At 43.1% G+C, this 21047-nt stretch overlaps 1 protein-coding gene across 1 annotated transcript in view; it reads left to right on the forward strand.

The window, feature by feature from the left end:
• cpamd8 (C3 and PZP like alpha-2-macroglobulin domain containing 8) overlaps positions 1–21047 on the forward strand; it is a 47190-nt gene that overhangs the window by 22198 nt on the left and 3945 nt on the right. Inside the window, exons 26-41 of the mRNA XM_069695082.1 lie at positions 29–185; positions 362–538; positions 2773–2854; positions 6991–7147; positions 8135–8209; positions 9785–9950; positions 10446–10532; positions 10781–10917; positions 11176–11331; positions 12237–12299; positions 14341–14600; positions 14683–14770; positions 17168–17242; positions 17512–17617; positions 17836–17946; positions 18028–18240. Of these exons, the coding sequence (XP_069551183.1) occupies positions 29–185; positions 362–538; positions 2773–2854; positions 6991–7147; positions 8135–8209; positions 9785–9950; positions 10446–10532; positions 10781–10917; positions 11176–11331; positions 12237–12299; positions 14341–14600; positions 14683–14770; positions 17168–17242; positions 17512–17617; positions 17836–17946; positions 18028–18240 (2110 nt within the window). The remainder of the gene's footprint in view (positions 1–28; positions 186–361; positions 539–2772; positions 2855–6990; positions 7148–8134; positions 8210–9784; positions 9951–10445; positions 10533–10780; positions 10918–11175; positions 11332–12236; positions 12300–14340; positions 14601–14682; positions 14771–17167; positions 17243–17511; positions 17618–17835; positions 17947–18027; positions 18241–21047) is intronic.

Here is a 21047-nt window from a genome sequence, read left to right on the forward strand (position 1 = left end):
ATATACTGTATATTTTTTTTCCATCCAGGTGCGACACATAGGCTTCTCAACAGGCTGGGGCTCAGTTGGGGAGTTCAAGATCTGGAGGAAGGAAGACTCTGATGACAACCATAACGAGGCCTTCACACTGGGGGTCCCACATAACATGGTGCCTGGATCTGAGAGGGCGACTGCATTTATGATTGGTAAACCATTTTATGGCTGAAGGCAGATTTCCACTGTATTCTTATCTAAATCCTGAAAGAATTGGCTTAGATTAAGTAGTCAAGTCTATATTTACAGTAAATGGAACTAAAATACAGAATGTTTTGCAGTGTGAGTAATGTGTGTTTTTGTGCGTGTATCTCTACACCCGTTTCAGGGGATGTCATGGGGCCGACTCTAAATAACCTGGACAAGTTGTTGAGGTTGCCCTTTGGGTGTGGCGAGCAGAACATGATCCACTTTGCCCCCAATGTTTTTGTTCTGAAGTACCTGCAGAAGACCAGGCAGCTCAGCCTTGAGGTGGAGAATGAAGCAACTGACTACCTGCTTCAAGGTAAAGATGCTGGAACCCAACCTTGTTTAGGTTCAAACATTTAATGTTACCTGTTCCCAATGAGTTAAAGATAACTTCCTCACGAAGCCTCAAAAATACTCTTTGATGGTCTCTTAACCTTTTTTCTTGAGTCTTTTTGTAAGAAGATTTGCATGTGCGAATAGATTTGAGTTGCCATTATGAGAAGCTGAGTTACTGCAACACCAATACAGTAATGCTTAATTTATACAATAATACATAACTAGTCCTCCAATATTTGATACTAAGATTAGGATCACTTTCAGTTGCACAGATCCCACGTTCTTCTCTGGTGGGATAACATTTATTCGAGGAGGTGCTGGAGGTGCCTCGTTTGTATACCTTTGTTTGGTTTTCTGGAAACTATTGGATCAAAGTTTCAGAGTAGCCTTGGCCTGGCTGGCACGAAATACTTTAGATCATGAGGCTGGATGTAGTTACTCAGAATGTTTTTATTTTTTTTTATTTTTACCTTTCACCTTTAAGAAGATCTCCTGTTATTCAGGAAAACCTCACCTTCAGTACTTCTTGGTAGTAATTTTATAGCATGCTGTACCACGTCCAGGCCACCCTGCAGGCAGATGTTAAAGAGCTGCGCACAAACCTTGATCAGGCTTAAGAGTTATTCGTGACATTGAGAGTGACCTTAAGCTGGCAAAACAGACTGCTCCCAAAATAAAACAACAACAAACAAACATGGAGTTAAGTGGGAATTCACTTCTATATTGGAATTCTCTGCTATATTTTACAGTTTGCATGGTCCCAATGACAAAGTGCAAAACCCTTCATTACATATGTACAGTGCATCCGGAAAGTATTCACAGCACTTCACTTTTTTCACATTTTGTTATGTTACAGCCTTATTCCAAAATTGATTAAATTCATTTTTTCCCTCAAAATTCTACACACAATACCCCATATTGACAAAGTGGAAAAAGTTTGTTTAAAATTGTTGCAAATCTATTAAAAATAAAGAATGAAAATATAACATGTACAAAAGTATTCACAGCCTTTACTCAATACTTTGTTGAAGCACCTTTGGCAGCAGTTACAGCCTCAAGTCTTTTTGAGTATGATGCTATAAGCTTGGCACCTATTTTTGGGCAGTTTCTCCCATTCTTCTTTGCAGAACCTCTCAAGCTCCGTCAGGTTGGATGGGGAGCGTCGGTGCACAGCCATTTTCAGATCTCTCCAGAGATGTTCAACTGGGTTCAAGTCTGGGCTCTGCCTGGGCCTCTCAAAGACATTCACAGAGTTGTCCCGAAGCCATTCCTTTGTTATCTTGGCTGTGTGCTTCGGGTCATTGTCCTGTTGGAAGATGAACCTTGTCCCCAGTCTGAGGTCCAGAGCGCTCTGGAGCAGGTTTTCATCAAGGATGTCTCTGTACATTGCTGCATTCATCTTTCCCTCGATCCTGACTGGTCTCCCAGTTCCTGCCGCTGAAAAACATCCCCACAACATGATACTGCCACCATCATGCTTTACTGTAGGGATGGTATTGGCCAGGTGATGAGCAGTGCCAGACATGACGCTTGGCATTCAGGCCAAAGAGTTCAATCTTTGTTTCATCAGACCAGAGAATTTTGTTTTTCATGGTCTGAGAGTCCTTCAGGTGCCTTTTGGCAAACTCCAGGCGGGCTGTCATGTGCCTTTTACTGAGGAGTGGCTTCCGTCTGGTCACTCTACCATACAGGCCTGGTTGGTGGAGTGCTGCAGAGATGGTTGTCCTTCTGGAAGGTTCTGCTCTCTTCACAGAGCAACGCTGGAGCTCTGTCAGAGTGACCATCAGGTTCTTGGTCACCTCCCTCACTAAGGCCCTTCTCCCCCGGTCGCTCAGTTTGGTCGGGCGGCCAACTCTAGGAAGCGTCCCGGTGGTTCCAAACTTCTTCCATTTACGGATGATGGAGGCCACTATCCTCATTGGGACCTTCAATGCTGCAGAAATCTTTCTGTACCCTTCCCCAGATCTGTGCCTCGATACAATCCTGGCACTGTAAGAACAACAAGGGCATGTCCAAGTTTATATCTTACAGTTACTGTATGTTTATTCCATTACATCAAGTATGTAAGTACTTGAGCAGTGGCAGTGCCAACAGTTGGTATGGATAGAAAAAATGTTGAGCTGGAGTTCTTACAGACCAACCTTAAAATGTGTGCACATCGCTTTAGTAATTTCTCTTGTTGAAAGTTCTCTCCCATGCTTTATTCTTACCCAGGCTACCAGAGACAACTGACCTACAAACGGCAGGATGGATCCTACAGTGCCTTCGGAGAAAGGGATTCCTCTGGCAGTATGTGGTAAGTCACTGCAGGTGTAGTTGTTGAAGTTTACAGAACTCATTCAATCCAAGCTATGCTCACATTCTTCCACTTTAAACTGGGACATAGGTCGCTGACCAGAGCAATGAAGTTTATATCAAAATCTCAGTACACTGTGCTCAAATGAATCTATTCCTGTGTGTGTATTGAAATCACTGGTTAAGTTTTCCTCTCAGTTTTTATTTCATGTTTACACTCCCTGGGGGCAGGCAGGCAGACAGAACCATCTTAATGTTTATAAAACTAAAATCAATTCTCTCAATGGGGAGCTCCACTGTTTTTATTCTGAGACCCACGCGCAGTGTGCATACCTCTGGTTGATTTATGAGCTGAAGTGGGAATTATAATATTTAATAGAGCTAACACAGTGAAACAGCAGGTTACATAAACGATAGAGAATCATAAACAAACTGCATAATTGGATCCCTGAGGTCGACAAAGTTGTCAAGATTTATTTGGGTTCATATCCGTGCCACTGAGTGGTCCCATGCTGTTTTTGGCCCCACTGACATGCCGTTAATGCCACTATTGGAGACAATGTTATAAGTTGTCTGGAGCCACTTCACCAAATGGATTTTAACTTTTTTTTTTTTTTTTTTTTTTTTTACATGCCCCAGAAAATAGAAGTGGTGCATGCCTCCTAATGACTCACTACCTGGGTGTAATTGGTAACATTAAACCGACACGGAAAGCTTGAACTCTTCCCCTGATGACTGAGAGAGGATATGAGGATGTAACAAGCCGCGGTTTGAAGTTTTCCTTGGCGCCCAGGGCAACAAGTGTGTGTTGTGGGCACAACACAGATGGTGAACCTTCAGTAAACCTGCATCAGACACTTTATGAATCCATCAACAACACGTTTGCTTCCAAAACAAGCTCGGCTTTTGTATTAGTTCTAGAGTTCACGAGTATAGCAGTGCCTTTACTGCCTGTATAAAAGCAGTTGTAATGCAGTGTTAATGTATCCCAGTGTGTAAGAAATGTAGCTGAGACAAAATTGCCAGGATCTAATGGTAATATTTACCTTAATGAAAAAGACTGCCAGTAATTGTTTGGTTTCCAGTGTTAATCATCTCTGTAGCTCATTCTGATTATCCATAAACAGGAAGACACTGACAAGGAATGAAAGAGTATGTTTCTAACCCCCAACTCCTTTTTATGTTGAGATGAATGAGAACCACAATGCAATTTTGCATAATCAAAAATACCGACCTGAGTGTGGGTTTGTGTGTACCATAGATTGTTGATAAAGTTAATATAGGATGTTGCAAGTGTTGATGACACCCATTAATTTGCATTGGAGCTGAATTGAAGCTTGAAGAATAAAGCCAGATGGAGCAGGGGGATTGGCACTTGAAACCTGATTGGAGTACACTCGTAAAGCGTCATTGGGCTGTTAATCAACGGGCAAGATCATTGTGCACGTTCTACCTAATGCTAAAATTACATATGAAGTGACGTTAAATTTGGGAAACAGAAAATAAAGCAACTATCACTTCCCAAAAAAGATGGATTTTAGAATCCGGTGAGTTTCCAATTAACTGAAGAACCATACATAATCATGGTGAGCTGAAAACTGATTAAACAAGCAAACGAACAGCAAACTGTATGTGGACAGTATATTGCCTACCCCACTGATAATGACAAAATAACAGTCATAACAGTCATTATATCACCCATGATTGACCCTCCAGCGTGTCAGTCACACCCCAAACATACCTCTCTCGATATTAGGCCTCAATCTATATAATTATGAAATTACTTCAAAAATGACCTCCAGATCACTGCTCACAAGGAGTGAATTTAGTGAATGAAACCATAATGACTTGTGGAAAAACATTCACTGATGCAGTATTTCATGAGAGAAATGGGAGACTATTGGAGCCAGCACCTAGTGGCCCTCAGTGGTATTGCACTTTAAGGCACTTACGCACTGGCTTTAGGTTGTTGCCACTCGGTGCACGCATGCATTTACTGACTTCATTCACTCCCAATCACCTGATCTCTGATGTGGCATTTAACTGAGTGTCATATAGAAATAGTAATGGCAGAATTAAACTTCCAAACTAAAGTTATAGATTCACTTTCCATTCAGATTTTATAATCTTTCTTTTCATCTATCACCATTGTAATCAACAAGCCTCACGATGTTTTCACACACACACACACACACACACACACACACACACACACACACACACACACACACACACACACACACACACACACACACACACACACACACACACACACACACACAAAATTATTCTACTCTCTTTCCCCTCCCTCCATAAACCTGAGTGAGGACTTAACTTAACTTAAGTTAAAAAGCTGAACTAAAAATTTGCGTCAAACAAACTTGTCAAAAGTTCGTTCCTTGTATGATTCTCTTTAAATATGGGCCAGTGCATTTTTTCATTCTCTCAGACAGTGACATTCTTAGTCCTGGGCTCTACATGTTGAGTCTGGCATGGCATTTGTGTCTGCCCAAAGACTGATCTGACAGCGTGAGCAGGGTTAGGGGGCTGAATACCAGAGATTGAAAGAACTGATATCTCCTGCTGTATTAACCTAATATCTGCTTCCATTCCTGCGCCAAACCTGCAAGCCTGTGTTTCTGTCTTTCTTTTGCTGTTGCTTGGCCACTATTGTAGCGGTGTTTATGTTTCAAGATAAAGCCAGCTAAGGTCTGTATTTACACCATATATTATATGATGAATACACAAAGTTGTCACAGTGTAATCAGCTACACAAAGGCATAACATGCAAAAAGAAAACTCTTTAAAAGGAGTGCAAAACACTTTCTCCAAGTCCAACTCATAACATTCCCCTGAAAGCTTATCAACCTAGGCTTTATCACGGCGCACACCCATGAATTGTCTTTAAAAAAAAATCCTTCAGATCTCCCCTTTGAAGTGTGGAGCTGGATAAGGGTAGCTCAGAGACGGGATTTGGACTTAGAAAACAGGAGAAAGAATAACGGATAGGGGGGTCATGAGAGGATGACCCGAGTCTGGGGCCGAGTGGTGGAAGTGAGCTTGTCTAGTGCTTCCTTCCCCAAACTAAATCATATTTACACTTTACAGCACCTTTCCCAGAGGCCACACATTTAAAGCCAGTGACACAATATTACTTAACATTATAAAAATTCCTTCAGGCTTGTGGCTTCATCCCTAGTTTTGTCTCCGGGGAGGAATAATCCAGGTTCCAGCCAGGGAAGATTTAATGTTTCGCTTTATGAGAGCAAGGTTCTCTTTTCCCATTCATCCCCCTTGGTGCTCTTTTCTAGGATCATGATCTCACTTACGAGCTGCATTAAGAAACCGGAGTGTGACCTGTTTGTTTACTCCTTCGTTTCCATCTAAACAACTTTCCTCATCCTATAAAATCACTTGTGATCAGGAGTGCTATAACGGAATGTCTTGCTGTCACCGAGCAGTTGTTGGCCAGAGAGCGCAGTTTGGAGCCACTACCGGGAGGTCTGTTGTTTATGGATGAGTGTGTGTTTATTAGCTCAGCCGTGTCCCCCGGGGCTGACCTTGGCCTTTCTCCGTTGCTCTCCTGGTTCTTCTCCACCGTGGTCCACTAAAACCACGGCTCATAAACTGTCAGTTGCGCTCCCAGGCCAGCCAGATTCACAACCTTCGTTCCCGGGATCTATGTTTGTATGAGTTGTGGAATACCTTTGGGGAATCTTCAACTTCCAACCAGAAACATAATTGATTGCCCTGTGTGTGATTTCACATTCTTAAACACACAGCTGCCGCGTCCTGTAGTCCTGATCAAACCCTGCCGCACCCATCTGCTCCCCTCCTCACTTCCTGTCTTTTTTTCCATTTCATCAGATGCATACATACATACCAGCCCTCTCGGACAAAAACATCCCTCGGTTCATGCTCTTCTCTATCAGCCCACCTCCCTCTCTGTTGACAGATTGTTGAAAAGTTTCTCACTCCGATGAAACAGTGATTGCCTTCAAAATGTTTTGAAGTGTGATAAGTATTTTTCAGGGATTTGCCAGCACATGTTGGAAAGGATCTTTAAAATCTCCCTTTCCTTCCCTTCACCGATCGTTTTCCGCCTCACCCCACCACCTCCATCTGTCTTTCCTCCAGGTTGACAGCATTTGTGCTGAAGTCCTTTGCTCAGTCTCGGGGGTTCATCTTCATTGACCCGGAGGAGCTTCGTGCAGCCAAGTCTTGGCTCATCAAACATCAGCGAGATGATGGCTCCTTCCCCGCCATGGGACGCATCCTCAACAAAGACCTGCAGGTATGCCTGTGTCTGGATGGATAGGGGGTTGAGGGAGGATTCAAATATTTCATTTTTCTGATCTTACAAACCAGGAAAAAATGTGAAAGTCAAGATTTATTCAGTACTGACGATTTGCAATCAAAAAATTCAGAGACTGTTCCTGGAGCAGGGGGAAGTAATAACTTTTGTTCGTAAGTAATTACAAGTTACATCACTTGATCAACACCAGCACCTGTGCTACACGTGTTTTTTTGTCCACTGGTACTTTCACATTTGCGATTTCTCCATGACCCTGAAATTTGAGCAGAGAGCGCACATCATATGTTGTGTCAAAGTCAGGAAATTGGCAACAGAGACCCTTGAAATGCTTAAAAAAAAGTCTACAGCACTGAAGCTATGAGCCGGGCGAGGTGTTTTGAGTTGTATTCGTGTTCTAAAAGGACAGAATGTCACTGTCCCCAAGGGTCAGACTGTCAATGCTATGTTCTACTGTGACGAGGGAAACTGTTCGGCACAAACTACCTGAACTTTCCCGCAACAACACAATCATTGCAACCCACCTCCTCTACTCGCCAGATCTGGCTCCCTGCAATTTCCCTCTGTTCCCCAAAAATTTAATGCAAAGTTTGTGTACTCTGCTCAAGTTTCAGATGCACAGTAAAATCACAAATATTCATGTACCAGTGACCACAAAAATGTGCCCAACTCAGATGCTGATGTTGTTAAAGTGTCATAACTTGGAATACTTACTCATAAAAGTTATTGCTTCCTCGTGCATCATGCACATTACTCTGCGCAAAAGTAACAGTCTCTGAACTTTTTGATTGCACCTCATGTTGTTGGTGTCGAGCTGCGGTCAAACTTTTAGGCTGAAGAGTTTCTGGATAAATTGATCGCAAAAAGTTGAACAAATATTTACACTGGAGAGAATTCAAGGCTGAAGTGTTGGGGAGGGTCTCTAAGATGTGAAATTAATTAAAAACTAATGTAAGTTTTTGTCCACAGGGAGGGATCCATGGGAAGATTTCCCTTACAGCTTACGTGGTAGCAGCTCTCTTGGAGACGGGGATTACGACAGAGGTAAGCAGTGTGTCACCTCAGACTGTACCCCTCACTTAGCGGTTGCTCGTTAGCGGCGAGCTTTTGATGGATCAAATACGGTTTCATTTGTCTGTGCTAAACAAACTAAAATGTTCCACTCTCCTAATGTATCCACCTGTGCTGGATGCAGTGATGTAAAATTAGATTTATTATTTCAGTGGATTTCAAAGAGCATGTTTTTAATCATCAAAAGCGTGTTAGTTAGGGTGTGCTACCACTCCCACATAAAACACGTATCCTGGAGCCCATCCTACCAGCCTGGGTCATGTGTGGACGTATCGCTGCATTCCTGATAGTTGTGAAGATGGATGTGCTGGCAGTCAGCCTACTCAAATTTGTTATGCCCCAGTGCTGTAGATGTAATGTCTAATCACGTTTTGGATTACTTCAAATGACTGACGTGCATAGACAGCTGAGTCCCAGTGAAAGATATCTCTGTTGCACTGCTCTTTTTCTGCCATCTACTATTTCTCTTGTCACTCTACTTTCTTCTCTTTTCTGGCTTGCTTTTCCTTTGTTCTCTCACTTATAGCCATTCTCAATAATTAAACATCAGTGTTGACTAAAAGAAATGGGAAAAGTTTCCTATGATCGTCCTCTTGAAACATCTTGAAACATAAAAGCCTCTAAATCTCAGATTGTTTTCGTCTTTGCTCTCCAGCCATCCAAATAGTTGACTCTTATTTAGCATTTCCTTTCCCTGGCTCCTCTCCATCCATCTGTCTCTCCCCCCTTTTCTCTGCTATCGCTCCCAAAGGGCTTCTTCTGAGAATCTGTCCCTTTACAACTGATAAAAACTGAAAAGGTATCCACCACTTCAAAGCACTACCTCTATCCTCCTTCCAATTTCACTTAATTAAAAGATGACTGCTGCAATTACAGTGAGTGGCTCTGGAGGCCTATCATCTCATGGATGAGAGGGAAGGTCACATCTGCATGAGATGAAAGTCAACTCTCAACTTTTTAATGGCCAAAATGAATGTTTATTCAATAATTACATCTGAGCAGAGTTAGTTTGAACAGGGCAGCCTCTAAACAGTTGAACATTGAAAAAGATGATGGTGTGTGTGTGTGTGTGTGTGTGTGTGTGTGTGTGTGTGTGTGTGTGTGTGTGTGTGTGTGTGTGTGTGTGTGTGTGTGTGTGTGTGTGTGTGTGTGTGTGTGTGTGTGTGTGTGTAAAAAGTGTACAAAGGGTCACAGCATTTAAAGGCCTATCTTATGGTCCCAGTGGGGGAAATTATGTGGCTGCAGCAGAGGATATAGAATATGATCTTAATCTTCTGATGTACTTGTACTGTAAACTGTAGACTTTGTTCTAATGTCAAATCTCCATTAAACTTCAAATGCTAAATCTTGGCTGACCTATTTATGGGTTCAAATAGCAGATCAGTGATAATGGGAGACAGAATATCATTACATTTTTCCAGGCATTCAAATATCCTCACAAATAATTAGATTATACTAAAATGTAGAGTTTTTGTGCCACATTTTGTGAGCTATCGACCATTACCATCACCACATGTCCATCTGTGTTTCCTGTCCTGTCTGATCCAGGAAGAGAAGGTGGCAGTGGCCAAAGCCAAGGATTTCCTGGAGAGCAACACTTACTCTGCTGATGATCCCTACACGACCGCTCTGTCTGCGTATGCCTTGGCTCTGCTGCGCAGCCCTTACGCCCCGCTGGCCTTGCGCCGCCTCAACCACATGGCCATCACACAAGGTACTACCACACGTAAATGTGAGCAGCACGATTACCCAGTCACTGTTCTTTCAGAGCTTAGCAAGTTGAATGGCAGTTGAACTGTAAAGATAATGAAACATGGAAATGTTACACATCGACAGTGACAGCCTCCTGACCAAATGTTGACTTCAGCTCGCACAGAAACTCAGACACAAGCTGAAGGGCAGACACGATTTTGAAAGTAGCTGTTGTAGTCCAACAGCAGCTCAATCCACTCCTCCCCTTTCCCCTCTGTCTCTTATCTCACTGATGGCTTCCTTCGGCCCTTTCCGTCCCTTCCTCTCGACTAAAACTTTCTGCATGTTTTGGCAGATTTGACGGTGTTGAGGGGAAGACCAAAATGTTCTTATCCAAGCACAATAATTGTATTTTCCCCAAGTACAATGGACAGGATTTGGTTTCATAGTTGCTGAAACATTCAGCCCCCCCCCCCCCCTGCTGCCCGTCATCTTCTCACCTTCTTTGTATCTGCAGATGGACTCACCCACTGGAGTCTGACTGGCAGCACTATGACAGATGAAGACACTTTCATGGGCTTCAGCGATGGCCTCTCTCAGTCAGGTAAACTGCACAATTATAACATTTAATATCACCCACTTATTTAATAGAATAATAATATTAATATAAGGAGGACTGTGCAGTAGTTTCAAAGTCACTTGTGGTTCTGTATAGAAATAAATAAGAGAACCACTTCCTGTCAACTTCATGGTCAACGACACTGATATAATACTGTTCAATATTTGATTTCTTCAAAAAACGAGTCAGAATTCAAAGAAAACTCCTCCTAATCAGTTTTTGCTTGTTCCCAGTGGTGTCAGCAGAGGTGGAGATGACAGCCTACGGTCTTCTGACCTACACCCTGTTGGGGGATGTGGCGTCTGCCCTGCCTGTGGTCAAATGGCTCTCACAGCAAAGGAATGCCTTGGGTGGCTTCTCCTCCACACAGGTAGCCATGTTTGTCTGGCTTCTTCTTTGTCCGGGTTCAGACACTTGGAGAAGCTCCAGTTGTTGTCTAATAAATTATTCAAATAAGAGGCAGTGAAGCTTTTTCACTCTTTTTTTTTTATTCAACTATTAGTGTTTTATATAACAACTGTCTTTTGTAAATACTGATGTTTTGGACGATAAATAATTACTACTAAAGTTTATTTCATTGATCCCAAAGCTGAAATGTAAAGGTGACTTTTCTCAAACCTCGTTCCAGGACACGTGTGTGGCTCTGCATGCTCTGTCGGAGTACGCCATTCTGTCCTATGTAGGAGGGGTAAACCTCACCATCTCTCTGGCCTCCACCAACCTTGACTTCCAGGAGACCTTTGAACTCAACAGGGACAACAAGAAACTCCTCCAGAGCGCCAAGGTAATCTGGAAACAGTCAGTAGTCGACATCCTTGGTGGGTTTTTTAGGACGAGGCTCCATGATTGTTTTTGCATGCAGATGAGGGAGGCCAATCAATTTGCCACGCTGCTGCTTTTAGGTTGTTTCTGTATGTTGACAGCACTTTATCTAAATTAATTTGTCAATTCCCCTAATCATTCCCAGTACTTCAGATGAGTAATTTCACTTAAGAGAAACCCCTGGGCTTTAATGCAGTTTAGAAACTTTTCCCCCTTGATTACTGTGATTGATGAGCAGCTATGTACCAGAGCCACACTTTGGCATTAAACATTCATCTCTGTGTTTCCGTGCTCAGCTGTTCAGTAGCCAGGACCTTTTCATGCTGCCAAACCAAACCGGGTTTTAACTGGGCTGGATTTCCCAAAAGCACCTTGTTGGTGTGTTGATTTAATAACTGTGTTTTATTGGCTTGTTTGCCCACACATTACAAACTCGACAGTGTGGGCACGAACTCCCTTGACCAGGGCACTGTGGTGTCAGGTCAGCGCTGCTGTGTGTGTGTGTGTGTGTGTGTGTGTGTGTGTGTGTGTGTGTGTGTGTGTGTGTGTGTGAACGGGCTCCATTCGCCAGCCGGAGGGGCTCAGGTGAGAGTGCAGCAGGTTCTCTCTTCCGGGCATGTTCTACCGCCATGATTAGTGGTGTCAGCTTAATTGGGGGCAATTAAGTCCTGCTGGTTAGTAGCCAGGGAACCACTAGTGGCAGTGCAGCAGCCCTACAGCATTCATTCACTTGATAAATGATTCATTCACCTCTCCCTGCCCCCTCTGACTCTCTTTGTTTCTCTTCTTTCTTCTGTCTCTCTCTCTCTCTCTCTCTTTCTCTCTCTCTCTCTCTCTCTCTCTCTCTCTCTCTCTTTTTTGTTTCAGATCCCAAGTATCCCCACAGGCCTTTTTGTCAGTGCTAAAGGAGAAGGCTGCTGTCTCATGCAGGTATTGTAGTGCTACACACACACACAAGCGAACACACATTTGCAGTGTTGAACCTGGCTCAAAAATGAACTGTATTGTAATGCTTACTTTAGCAAACCCCTTAATGTCCTAATTCCACCATGAAATTTACAGTAATGTGGTTTGCGGTTGGAGTGTTTTGATTCCTATTGTATTTCCTCGCCTTGTCACAGACAAACAAAAAGCCTTTTCATAAACAATGAATCAAATATATGTTCTTCTTTGTAGATGATATTCAGTCCTCTTTTGTTATCACCCATATTCAAACATTCGTCCACTTTGAAACAAAACAAGGCATGAATGAAAAAGATGTTTAAAGTCCCATCTTCGGAAACCTGTTTGTGAAATATGACTTGATGGCAGAACCAGCCAGAGGATATTGTGGTCGGCTGCGCAGTCCACTGAGCTCTCCTCCAGCTCTGCGCGGCTCGACAGGTTCCTCGCATACAAACACACAATCTCTTTCTTCACACCTCTCTCCCTCTCCACTTCCCCTCCATCCACACCTCTACATGCGTCAACACACCTCTCTGTCAGGCCCCCAGGCCAGCAGCACCTGGGCTCTAATGAAATACAAGAGCGGGGCAATCAAAGAGTCCTGCTTGTGTGTGTGTGTGTGTGTGTGTGTGTGTGTGTGTGTGTGTGTGTGTGTGTGTGTGTGTGTGTGTGTGTGTGTGTGTGTGTGTGTGTGTGTGTGTGTGTGTGTGTGTGTGTGTGTGTGTGTGTGTGTGTGTGTGTGTACTGTATGCGATATGTCCTGTGCCTCAGGTTTATCATTTTGTCGCTTTGCAAGGGTCTCAAATCGTACTGGATGATGTATCCAGAGTGTGTACAATTCTGGGAATAATAATCTTCGGTAAATTTTTTAAAAAGAGAGTCAAAGCGGTGAGTTGTCCCCAGGCTGAAATAGTAGTCTGCTGAATGCATGTCTTGTGTCCAGAGAATATGATTTGTGGTTTATACTTTAAAGGGTTTTTTCTTTTCAATGCCGGAGGTTCTAAATATTTTAACTCTTTGAAGTTTATTGCCAATCTTTGATGCCACAACACTTGCCTTTTTATATAGTTGCCAAAAACTTTTTAAATTAATTTAGTTTCCTCATAAAAAGTATTTATTAATAAAACAAATAGCAGCCTCAAACACAAACCAAATGTTTTAGGGGGAAAAAAATGAAGACGCGCATTGAAACCAGAGGAACTATCAGCTGATCAGACTCACCGTGTGTCTGTCAGGACACAAAAGTCCTCCACAAAAGTCCCCTGCTTGTTATTGGCCATATCCTAGGTTAAAAAAGTAGAGCTATAAACAAAATAAGAGGAGTAACTGAGAATACTACCTCATACTCTATTGTCCTGATTACAAAATGACATATTATGTCTAAGAGACCAACCGTTTACAACCATGCTGGTGGCTCTGGGAATCAGTGTTTTAGGCATAGCAGTGTTTTGTGCTAAATGCTACAACATCAGCATGCTAACATGTGCTCATTGGCACTAGATACAAAACATTTCATGTTTTTTTTTTTAATTTTTATGTTATTTAACCATAAAACAGTGTAATGGAAAAATTGGAATTTGAACTAATAACAGCATTAGATTAAAAGTTATGGATTTATTAGAGATGTTAGCATTCATCCTGAGGGGAACATGAGTGTTGAAACCAAATTCTATAGCAATCGACGAGTGGAAAAGTCAGGGAATCACCAAAGTCAGTAGGCTTCATTCTCTGAAGACAACAAATTTCTGCAAATATGTTCATGGCAATCCATCAAATAGTGGTTGTAAAAAGGAACAACTGTGCCAATCCTAGAGCCATGTGGCTACACTTTACAATTCAACAATTCCATGTCAGAAAATGGTCAAATAAACATTCAGAAGCCTTTGTTTATAAAATAAATAAATAAAATAAAATAAACTATCAATCTTTGTTGTTTTCATTTAGCTCATTAGGCTGCTCAATTTGACAATTTACAGTCACATTTTCACTGATATCATTTCTTCGTCGTCATTGTGTGTGTCTACAGATTGATGTGTCTTATAACGTCCCAGACCCAGTGTCTAAACCGGCCTTCCAGCTCAAGGTGGATCTGAAAGAGCCTTTTCAGGAGCGACACCTGCAGCCCCCCTCCTCCTCCTCCTCCCGTCATTCTACCTCACGCTCCCGGAGCCGGGCAGACAACCGCTCCGAGCTCAACCGGAAGCGGCGTGCGCCCATCGACGACGACGACCCAGCTGCCCACCAGGACGAAATGGACTTCCACATCTCATTGGAAGTTTGTGCGAGGTAGAATTTGAGCGCACGCATAATGTCCAGGACTGCCTCTAACAATATGGCATACTGATCCCAGCTCAAACTTTTTATTTAGGTGGCTCCATTCAGGCTCATCTAACATGGCCGTCATTGAAGTTCCCATGATTTCCGGTTTCCGAGCAGATGTTGAAAGTCTAGAGAGGGTATGTAATCACACTGACACACACACACGGACCCACACACACTCATTGTTGTTGATTGTAATGACTGATATATAGCTCAACAGGCAGGGCAAGTAGTCAGTTAAGAGGCTAAACTGAAAGGCAGGTAGAAAGAAGAGACGGATGCATCCACATCTGGAGGCTGTTTTATAAAAAAAAAAAAAAAAACCAGCCCGTCATGGAATTCATCAGACTCCTCCTGCTTCCTTTGCAGACTCCTTTGCAAACACTCACATGTAGACATTCACACCCACACAGGATGCAACCATTAACCCGCTCACATAAACACGCACATACTTTGGATGTGCATATTGTTGTAGCGTTACAGTGAAAAGTGTTTTGATGTAAATATTTGTCAGAGCTGGAAGCGGTCGAGTGTTTACCTGACATTCTCTCCATTGTTGAAGGAAGTCATTGGGCAGAACAGCTCCTGCAGACTTCCTTCAAATGGGTACAGGCACAAGTGCTGCGTGTTGTTCGCTGTGAAAAATATGTCATGTGTCTGCATGTGTATGCGTCATGGTCCTGGGAAGAGTCATTTAGGTCCTTTGTGTGCAGTATTTTTATACTTATTGGGCCCTGTGGGGTCTAAAGAAAACTTGTAGAGTTTACAAAGGACAGGCAGATATCCCCTAATAAACAGAGGACTGGATTATAGGAGTAGCAGACGTTGGTCTAATGGGGGACTTCAGGATTGTTTACACCAATGGAAAGTGAGAGAAAATGAAGGTACATGTTTAGAGCTGGATCCAGGTCAACTCCCCAGCCACCCATCAGAAGCTTGTCCCTCATTACTAGACAGTTATAGGGCCTCAGTCTGCAGGCTTCCACTTCTATAAGAACCACCTCTCTGGCTGCCTGGAGAGATGTTAAGCATGCACATACAAATACACATGCACTGCTGTGACTATATCAGCAGAGGCTGACCTGAGGTGTAGTGGCTAATAAGCTCAGTTTACACCCACGCTGGCCTCCCTTGGAGTTTTACTGCTGCCTGCCCGACTGCCACTTACATTCCTCAATTTATGGTGGCAAACTTGGCTTCTACAGTCATGCTTTCATGGATGCTGCAGTCATGAATGATTAGTCTGGTGACTTACTGGGAGCTACCGCAGCTACGGTCTCTTATCACCCAATATAATGAGGTTTGTTTAACAACCAAGAACACGTTGCGGGTTTAACATTGGAGCTATGGGAGTTCATTGGCAAATTTTAGTTGCTGTACAGACAAACAATGCTTTTTTAAACGGAGACCAATTGTAAATAGTGTGTGTGTGTGTGTGTGTGTGTGTGTGTGTGTGTGTGTGTGTGTGTGTGTGTGTGTGTGTGTGTGTGTGTGTGTGTGTGTGTGTGTGTGTGTGTGTGTGTGTGTGTGTGTGTGTGTGTGTGTGTGTGTGTGTGTGTCTTTCGGTGGCGCCAGCTCAGGCTGAGCACCTCATAAACCTCTGCTGTCCAAAGGCTGCCACCTTTGACAGAACGAAAAAATCCCCCTCTGGGGGAAATTAACCACTGGCTCTTTATGCAGACACTCATATTCATAGTAAACAGTGTCCTCATTACTCATTCGTACACTCATATTTATTAGACATGGTCATGCATGTTTGCATGATCATTTGAGTACAAGGTTAAAAAAATACCAGAAAAACTTACAAAGTATGAAACACTGTTTAAGGCAATTGTAGAGGAAAGCTGTGATCCCTTGTTGATTTCAGCTCATAAGAGCCTCACTTAGTCTATGATTGGTGACTTGTACATTTTCCACCCTGGCCATCAATTCACGGTAGACCGCATATGGTTTGCATTTTAGTTGTTGCCTATACAGCACATTGAAATGCAGACCATGTGGACTCTGACAGATGGGTGGCAAGGGCACTGAACAATATAAATGCTTTAAATACACTTCAGTCATGATCTGTTCAAGCAGAGAGAGGGAGTACAGAGGTTAAAGGATTAATGTGACAAGGTCCAGGATAGTGCAAAATGAGATGCTCTGTGGTATCAATGGCTTGTGGGACAATTAATACATGTGAACCTGGGGTTACTTAAGTCAACCCAAGGCTTTCTTTAAATGATAATATTTCATTCTCTGTGAATAGTGAACCCTGATTGGCATGAGGTGGAGCTGTCCAGTCCACTGTGGTGCTGATTACTATTAATGTCCATGTTAATGACTTTTAATGTGTTCATTTACATCTTCTGAATTCAAATATATAGCTGTGTTGAATATAGGCTATGCTCTCGACAATAGTCTAAATCATTCCAGTACAAAGCAAACCCTCAAATCTGACTTGCCTCAGGTCTGTTGTGTTTGTGTACCTTTTTTTTTTTTTTTATATACTTGTCTCACTTGCTCTTCCTCCTCCTTCTCCTCTTCCTCAGCTCCTGATGGATAAGAGAGTGGGTCTGAAGAGATATGAGTTAAATGGGAGAAAAGTGTTGTTCTATTTTGATGAGGTGAGTTTTTACACAGTAAGTATACTGTACTTATGATAGATAAGAAGTGTTTACGCCACTGTTTTACAGAAGGTTAGAGAGACTTGTGTGTGTGTGTGTGTGTGTGTGTGTGTGTGTGTGTGTGTGTGTGTGTGTGTGTGTGTGTGTGTGTGTGTGTGTGTGTGTGTGTGTGTGTGTGTGTGTGTAAGTATGCAAGTTTGCATCTTTGTTAATATCTATATATTTCTGGACTTTTTTGTATCAATTTTCTGTTTGTCGCCCTTTCTTAGATCCCCAGCCAGTGTATGACGTGTGTGGCCTTCCAAGCTGTCAGGGAATACATTGTGGGCAAGACAGCGCCTGTTCCGGTCAAGATCTATGACTACTACGAACCAGGTGTGCCTCTGATAAATATTTTAACTACCGCTCTTTAAAGAGTCAAAGACCAGGAAAGCCAAGTTACTCTCCACGATTTATGAAGTGCCATTTCTTTTGGTGAAAATTTATTTATTTTTTTTTTTTCAAGTTTAAGGCCTAGTTATGGTGAGTGTCATCATTGTTTTGTGTGTGTGGATGTGTGAATGTGCTGGTGTGGGTCTGTGCTTGTCATACAGCTTTTGAGGCCACCCGTTTCTACAACGTAAGTGAGAGCAGCCCACTCGCACGGGAGCTGTGTGATGGACCCACTTGCAATGAGGTGGAGAGTTCAACCAATCAGTGGATAGGTGAGAGAGATGTGCCATGGCCTTAAAGGTTTGCAGAAGTATCCCTCTGATCAGTCTTCTGAAAAGATCGTTTCTCTGCAGGCTTTGTGCAGGCGAGCCAGTGCAACAATGTGTTTGGCTGTCTGGAGGAGGAGCAGTTCGAGCGGTGCACATGCTACAGGGACTGCGGTTACGATGGGGAGCCTGTTTGTGGGTCAGATGGACAGCGCTACCAGAATCAGTGTCAGATGGAAGTCTTTGCTTGTCGAAATGGGACACGTATCAAGCAGGTTCCGATGTCCCAGTGTCCACGCAGTAAGAGCTCCCTCATCACACCTCACTTAACGTCTCATCACTTCAGACACTTTTAATATCTTTCTTACAACCTTCATCAAAATTCTGTCATAAGCCCCTTTTCCACTCTTGGTACTGGCTCTCCTCTACTCACTTTTGGTATCAGGCACTTTTATGCATTTCGTTTTTTCTACTGCAGATAGTGCCCCCTCAATGCATTGCAGTTACTATAGCGACACACCACATGAAACTGCTGTGACATCATCTTCAACGTGACACACACACACACACACTAGCTGGATCCTTCAGTAAACAAACAGAGGAACAGCCGCACCTCCTTAATTGACCTTGCTGTGGTTTTGCCACTAATCGAGTCATCCAGTCATTTCAAGAAAATTGCAGCCTCTAAAGTAGCTCGGCGAGTGATGCTTTGACCCAGTGATTGTGCCGAATCTCTCTGACCAATCAGTGGTCTGCAGTGTTTTCACGTCACCTGTTAGTATCGGTTCAGCTCACTTGGAACCTAGGCGAAGGTGATACTAAAAATAGCACCAGGTACTATCAACTTTTGCCTCGTGGAAAACCCCAAAAATGTGAGTACAGTAGAGTCGAGTACCAGCAGTGGAAAAGGGGCATAGTGCTGCCTGCACACTACCATAGCCAAGTTACAGACCATACAGACTCCCCACATCTCAGATATGTTCAGTGATTCATATGTGGTGTTGTGCCTGTTGGTATTTGTTTCTAATTGCTGGAGAAACGGTTGACCAATCAGAGCCTATGCAGGATAAAGAATATGATCATCATGTTATTATGTAGTTAGATAACAACAGAGCTACATTTGTGAAAATGTTGATGGAAAAAATTAAGACAAGAGTTGAAGACAATTATTTCAAGTTATTGTAAGTCCTTCAATAAAAATGTAAAGAAGGGCTCCCACCAGCTGCACTACTAGACTTAAATAGAAATTATTAGCCTGGTGTTAGCAAACTTGAATTCACTGCATGAATTATGTGTCTGGCCCTGCTTCACTAAAGGTTGTTTGCAGCCATTACATCATGGGCGTAGACCTCGGGTTCATTTTGAAACTATTGGAGCAGCCTTTAACCAATCAGTACTGACCACCAGATATGGTATGTTGTGCATCGAAACTACCATCACCACCATTGTTGGAACTATTTCAACATCATTCCACTTAACCACCCCCACTGGTAGTTGATTGGTCCAACCTTCAGAGTGGCCAGTGCTAACCTTAATGTGAAAAGGGTTTCCAGACTATAATCACAGTGAAGACTGAAGCCATCAACAATAGTGGGGGCGGAGCCACTTTAGGAAATGATTGCTTAGATATCTACATTTCACTCCATTTTAAAACAGATACAGTCTCGGGAAGTTAGAAATTCAAGCTGATATCTACTGTTTGATTTATTCACAGTAAGTGGACTCACAGACATTGACAGTAGAACCCAGAAAATGTTTGTCCCCGTGTGTTTTATTGGATATAGTCTGTTAGTTTTTTTTGTACGAATCGTCCATTGTGCGTGCATCTAAATGTGCGTCTCTTTGTAAGGCGTGTGTGTGTGTGTGTGTGTGTGTGTGTGTGTGTGTGTGTGTGTGTGTGTGTGTGTGTGTGTGTGTGTGTGTGTGTGTGTGTGTGTGTGTGTGTGTGTGTGTGTGTGTGTGTGTGTGTTCATCTGGGTGTGCCTGGTCTGAGGAGAGGAAACAGCTGTTCAGGTGTTGAGCTGATTACTGGATGAGTTTTCTGAGAAGAACTACCCGTCGTACCCCCCCCTCCCTCTCTCCACTACCCCCCATCCTCTCTCACTCTCTGCTGTATTACAGGGCTCTCTCCAAATGACAGAGTGCTTTTGTCCAGCCTTTGAAATCCTTGTCACATTCCTTTCCGACGCACAGCCCAACAACAAAGGAGCCTTCATGTTGCGGAGCAGATTGGGAAAAGGCATAGACAAAACTTTGGTGGGAAAAGACCTTAGGTTGTGCCAAGTGGTTCATGCTGTAGATTATCAAAAGGACTGTATTTTTGTTTCGAGCCTCCTGACCTTGTTTGTTTGTGTATGGTTGTGTGAGGGGAGATTCATGCCACCATTTCGAAGTGGAAAAAGATACAATTTGTTTCCACACATGGCCTGCTGGCCACGGTTCGGACCCTGCTATTTTTGGACTGATAGGTTTTAATGCAGGCCTCTGTTGAGACTGAGTGTACATCATTGTTTTGCCAAGAAGTGTTGCTCAGTGGGGTGGATAATGCTTCTGGGCAGTATTTAGATTATGCAACAGTGAAACTCTGTTGAATTCATTACTAGTCTTCTTAAGTGCTGTGGCAGCCACATAAATGTGAATAATCTAACCTGTGTGTGTGTGTGTGTGTGTGTGTGTGTGTGTGTGTGTGTGTGTGTGTGTGTGTGTGTGTGTGTGTGTGTGTGTGTGTGTGTGTGTGTGTGTGTGTGTGTGTGTGTGTGTGTGTGTGTGTGTGTGTGTGTTTGTATTTCCAGTGGAGACCACAGAGGACAGGCAGCCAATAGTGAGCCAGGAAACTGAGCAACCCTCAGTGCCTGTACACACAGGTAACCTTCATCTACCACACCTTTCCCCACTTACTGCACATACAGCTTTGCATTCTCCCATCTCCCCCATACACTTTCCATCTCCCCTCTCTCTCTTCCCTCCATCTGTCTGCCAGATGGGACTAATCTGTGCCTTTTCTTTCAACAGTAGCTTTTGCTTCTTCTTTTGACATGTGTCTTGATTGCTGCAAAGAGTCAGCAACACGGTACATTTGCTATCTGAATGCTGCAGCTTTGATTTTT

This window comes from Brachyistius frenatus, unplaced genomic scaffold (genome assembly GCF_029030835.1).
Source record: "Brachyistius frenatus isolate BFR_SWC_R1_liver_20210118 unplaced genomic scaffold, ASM2903083v1 Contig_18, whole genome shotgun sequence".
In the NCBI taxonomy this organism is placed as follows: Eukaryota; Metazoa; Chordata; class Actinopteri; family Embiotocidae; genus Brachyistius; species Brachyistius frenatus.